This window comes from Hyla sarda, unplaced genomic scaffold, assembly GCF_029499605.1.
Source record: "Hyla sarda isolate aHylSar1 unplaced genomic scaffold, aHylSar1.hap1 scaffold_1593, whole genome shotgun sequence".
In the NCBI taxonomy this organism is placed as follows: Eukaryota; Metazoa; Chordata; class Amphibia; order Anura; family Hylidae; genus Hyla; species Hyla sarda.
Window position 1 is genome coordinate 25,662 of NW_026608229.1, and position 4,873 is coordinate 30,534.

At 42.1% G+C, this 4,873-nt stretch overlaps 1 protein-coding gene across 1 annotated transcript; it reads right to left on the bottom strand.

The window, feature by feature from the left end:
• Positions 1 to 2,453: 2,453 nt before the first annotated feature.
• Positions 2,454 to 3,445, bottom strand: LOC130310738 (DNA damage-regulated autophagy modulator protein 1-like). Its single transcript, XM_056552422.1, has 2 exons — positions 3,292 to 3,445; positions 2,454 to 3,205 (listed from the first exon to the last, which is right to left on the bottom strand). The coding sequence occupies exons 1-2, from the start codon at positions 3,414 to 3,416 to the stop codon at positions 2,605 to 2,607; spliced, it is 726 nt and encodes a 241-aa protein (XP_056408397.1). The 5' UTR covers positions 3,417 to 3,445; the 3' UTR covers positions 2,454 to 2,604.
• Positions 3,446 to 4,873: the final 1,428 nt, after the last annotated feature.

Sequence of the window (4,873 nt, forward strand, 5' to 3'; positions counted from 1 at the left end):
CTCTCCTTTTACCCCTTGTAAAAATTCAAAAATTGGGTCTACAAGAAAATGTGTAAAAAATGAAGATTTAGAATTTTCTCCTTCACTTTGCTGCTATTCCTGTGAAACACCTAAAGGGTTAAAACACTTACTGAATGTCATTTTGAATACTTTGGGGGTGCAGTTTTTATAATGGGGTCATTTATGGGGTATTTCTAATATGAAGACCCTTAAAATCCACTTCCAACCTGAATCTTGAGAAAAATTGGAAAATTGCTGCGGAACTTTGAAGCCCTCTGATGTTTTCCAAAAGTAAAAACTTGTCAATTTTTTTATGCAGACACAAAGTAGACATATTTAATATGTGAATCAATATGTAATTTATTTGGAATATCCATTTTCCTTTCAAGCAGAGACTTTCAAAGTTAGAAAAATGCTAAATTTTCAAAATTTTCATGAAATTTTTAGATTTTTTACCAAGAAAGGATGAAAATATCAGTGAAATTTTACCAATAACATAAAGTAGAATATGTCACGAAAAAACTATCCCGGAATCAGAATGATAAGTAAAAGCATTCCAGCGTTATTAATGTTTAAAGTGACAGTGGTCAGATTTTCAAAAAATGCCCAGGTCCTGAAGGTGAAAATGGGCTGGATCATGAAGGGGTTAAAGGAGTAGTCCAGTGCTGAAAAACATCCCCTATCCCAAGGGTAGGGGATAAGTTTCAGATTGCGAGGGGTCCGACCGCTGGTGGGCCCCCGCGATCTCCTGTATGGGGCCCTGGCTCGCTGGCCAGATAGCGCGTGTTGACCACCAGACGAAGCGGCAGCCGACACGCCCCTTCAAAAAAAGCGCTATGGCAGAGCCAGAGATTGCCAAAGGCAGAGCTGCATCAGTCCCCCCCAAAAATTTGAGTTCCTGGATTTAAATATCTATATTCCGGATGGCTGTCTGCATACTGCCACCTATTTTAAGGAACTACCTCGACTTTAACAGTTGCCATCGGAAACAATGGAAGAAGAACATTCCATTCGGTCAAATGAAAAGAATCCGGAGGAATTGTTCTTCCACACAAAAATGCCAGCAACAACTAGATAACCTGGAGGATCGTTTTAATCAAAAAGTGTATCCCAAACCCCTTATACAAGGAGCACGCCAGAGAGTGGACGAATTAGAACAAAGTGCTTGCTTGGAAAATAATAAACAGGGTAATGCAGAGGGAGGTTATAATGATTCTGGTTTTCTAACTACCGTATATACTTGAGTATAAACCGACCCGAATATAAGCCAAGGCCCCTAATCCCCCCCCCCCCCAAAAAAAAAAAAAATTATAATAATAATAATAATAATAATAATAATAATAATATATATATATATATATATATATATATATATATATATATATATATATATATATATATATATATATATATATATATATATATATATATATATATGTTATTGACTCGACTATAAGCCTAGGGTGGGAAATACCTCATCCCCCCATGTAATCATCCAGACCCCCGTCATCATCCCCCCCCCCCCTTCATCATCACCGCCTGTCAATCCCTTCATCAGTGGTTTTCAACCTGCGGACCTCTAGATGTTGCAAAACTACAACCCCCAGCATGCCCGGACAGCCATCGGCTGTCTGGGCATGCTGGGAGTTGTAGTTTTGAAACCTCTGGAGGTCCGCAGGTTGAATACCACTGCGGCCTTCATCATCATCCCCCTCCCTTTCATCATCACCGCCTGTCAATCCCTTCATCAGTGGTCTTCAATCTGTGGACCTCCAGATGTTGCAGAACCACAACTCCCAGCATGCCCGGGCATGCTGGGAGTTGTAGTTTTGAAACCTCTGGAGGTCCGCAGGTTGAAGACCACTGTGGCCTTTTTGTTTTGTACTCACCTCCCCTTGGCAGGAAGTTAGGGTGAGCTGGTCCTAGTGATGTTGCCTTGACGACGACGCACAGGGACGTTGCGCATGAAGAGGGCCCTCCGGTGAAAATGGACAGCCCGGAATGACTATCCCTCCCCACCGGACGGTCCCTGCAGCATAGATGGCCCGGACCAGCTCACCCTAACTTCCCGCTGTGGGGGGGAGGGGTGAGTACAAAACAAAAGAGGGGGGGGGGGGCCTGGATGATGACAAAGGTCGAAATGGTCTTCAACCTGCGGACCTCCAGAGGTTTCAAAACTACAACACCCAGCATGCCCAGACAGCTGATGGCTGTCTGGGCATGCTGGGAGTTGTAGTTTTACAACATCTGGCGGTCTGCAGGTTGAAGACCACTGAAAAGGGATTGACAGGCAGAGAGATCACTCGAGTATAAGCCGAGGGGGGCGTTTTCAGCACGAAAAATGGTGCTGAAAAACTCGGCTTATACTCGAGTATATACGGTAGGTATTACACGTCACACACCAATATTTTTTTTACATTTTTTTTATTTTTTTGTATAGGTAATATCACCAGCTCATATTATTTTTTTGTATAGGTAATATCACCAGCTCATATTATTTTTTTGTATAGGTAATATTACCAGCTCATATTATTTTTTTTATGGTTTTCCCGTGTCCTGTGCAGTATCTCTCCCAGAAGTCCACTTGATGGCCCACGTGGTGGTCTACACCCCGAAGTCATCAATTCTTACTCTAAGAGAGAGTTTGCAGCTGTTCCTGGAGACGGTTAACATTAACCTCTGCATGGTGGAATAATAGGTCACGATGTTTATCAGGATCAGTAGAAGCATCACCCACTCGATGATTATGGTGGTGATTTCACGGATCTCGTCCCAGTCTTCATCATCATAGAATAATTCCTGTAATGTTTTATATCCAAAGTAGAAAATTGCGCAGGTAAAAGTCAGGCCACAGCAGGTGCATCTACTATGGTGGATGACTTTGTTTGCTCCTGGTAATTTATACATCTGGATGGACTGCCCAAGGTAGTATAAGGCTTCACATGTAATGGAAATTATCGTGCTGACAAAGTGTATCCTGGGATATTCTTCGGGGGACAATACATGCATGACAGCTGTACCAAAACAGGAGGCCCACACAATGGCCAGCAGGATCCTCTGGATCAGGACCTGATGACCCCTGAACTCTTCAGTATGCATAACCATATACTTATAAATAAGAAAGGTTAGTACCAAAGTGCCAATGGATGTCCCTATGAAACCAATTCTCAATAATATGTTTTCGGGAAAGAAATTTCCCACGTCACTGTGAAGGAAAAGAAACCAATGTTATTATGGATATTTCCTCACTCCCAACCCATGAAATAAGAATCTTGTGCTTGTTTATCTTACCTGATGCTCATCAGTGGCGAGGCGGCATGGCCGAGGACGACCGTCACGATGTAGCTGGTGGCAAGCCAGGCCACACACCAAAACGCCAACAGAAGGGGGACGAACCCCAAACCTTTTAGCTCCATCTCAGTCAAGAAGAAGAAATAGAAGTTGCTAATCGCACTGTAACAATCTACAGAATGAAGGCTCGGGCGGCTGTCAGTGGAATGTCAGGACTCCAGCTGTCTATGACATCACATGTCTGATGTCACAATGACTGCTTGTTTCTTAGAGCTGCCATGATTTAGTATCTGCTATGGACAGAACCTGATGTTTCTACTATGGACCTTACAGACCCCAGAACCCAAGTAATTAGTGCAGGGGCTCCATTTTGATCATCTCATATTTCACATTATTTGAGTTCCAGGGCTCGGATACATTTGCACCCTCTATAGCAGTGGTGTCAAAGCTGTGAACCCCCAACCGCTGCAAAATGTATGAATATAGGAATAATTCCATATAAGATACGAAAAGTTGGCATCCTCCATTTCTGGAAAAGTTTCTGAGTTGCCAATAGCAACCAATCAGATTGCTTCCTTCATTTTTCAGAGGTCTTTTAAAAAATGAAAGAAGAAATCTGATTGGTTGCTATGGGCAACTGCACAACTCTTCCTCTACACTGGTTTTGATGAATCTCCCCCATAGAGAGAGATTTATCAAAACCTGACCAGAGGAAAAACTGCTGAGTTGCCCATAGCAACCAATCAAATTGCTTCTTTTATTCTTGGAAAAGCCTATGAAAAGAAGCGATCTGATTGGTTGCTATGGGCAACTCAGAAACTTTTCCTCAGGACAGGTTTTGATAAATCTCCCTCTATGGGGGAGATTTATCAAAACCTGTGCAGAGGAAGAGTGGTGCAGTTGCCCATAGCAACCAATCAGATTGCTTCTTTCATTTTTGAAAAGGCCTCTGAAAAATGAAAGAAGTGATCTGATTGGTTGCTATGGAGAACTCAGAAACTTTTCCAGGAAAGTAAAGTTTAACCACAACCAGGGGCGGATCCGGAGTCTAGTCTCGGGAGGGGCACTATTAGAGAATTTTGCGTTGGCGCACAGAAAATAAGGTGTTTCTTAAAGAACTTACAATATTATTAAATGTATCCAGTATAATAACCAAATACACCAATTGCCACAGAATGGGAAAGCGCTAAAGATGTTTTTACCATTTAAAACTACAGCTCCCAGTATGACCTAAGCAGTGGTGAGGAGATGCTGGGAGTTGTTGTTTCACCCATCATTACTGCAAAACTTACAAGTGACTACAGCTCTGATGGGACAGTCAGGACAATACACAATGATATCAGTGACTACAGGTTACATCTTCTCTATAGTCTTTCATTATCTAATTCAGGTCCAGCTAAATGTTCTTGCTGCATAACTTGACGCACAGATGGCTCCTCACTATGTCAGCGCATTCTGATCCTCTATATGAAAAAAATATTATTATAATACTGCCAAACACCATATCCTTTGAATATAATTCTGACACACTGTACCCTCCGAATATACTACAACTCACTTTACCCTTTGAATACAATACTGC

Bases quoted from the DNA above. Each gene is read 5' to 3' on its own strand.
- LOC130310738 (XM_056552422.1), bottom strand. From the start codon at position 3,416: ATGGAGCTAAAAGGTTTGGGGTTCGTCCCCCTTCTGTTGGCGTTTTGG. The intron at 3,206-3,291 runs GTAAGATAAACA...TTTCCTTCACAG, and splicing joins TCGCCACTGATGAGCATCAG to TGACGTGGGAAATTTCTTTC.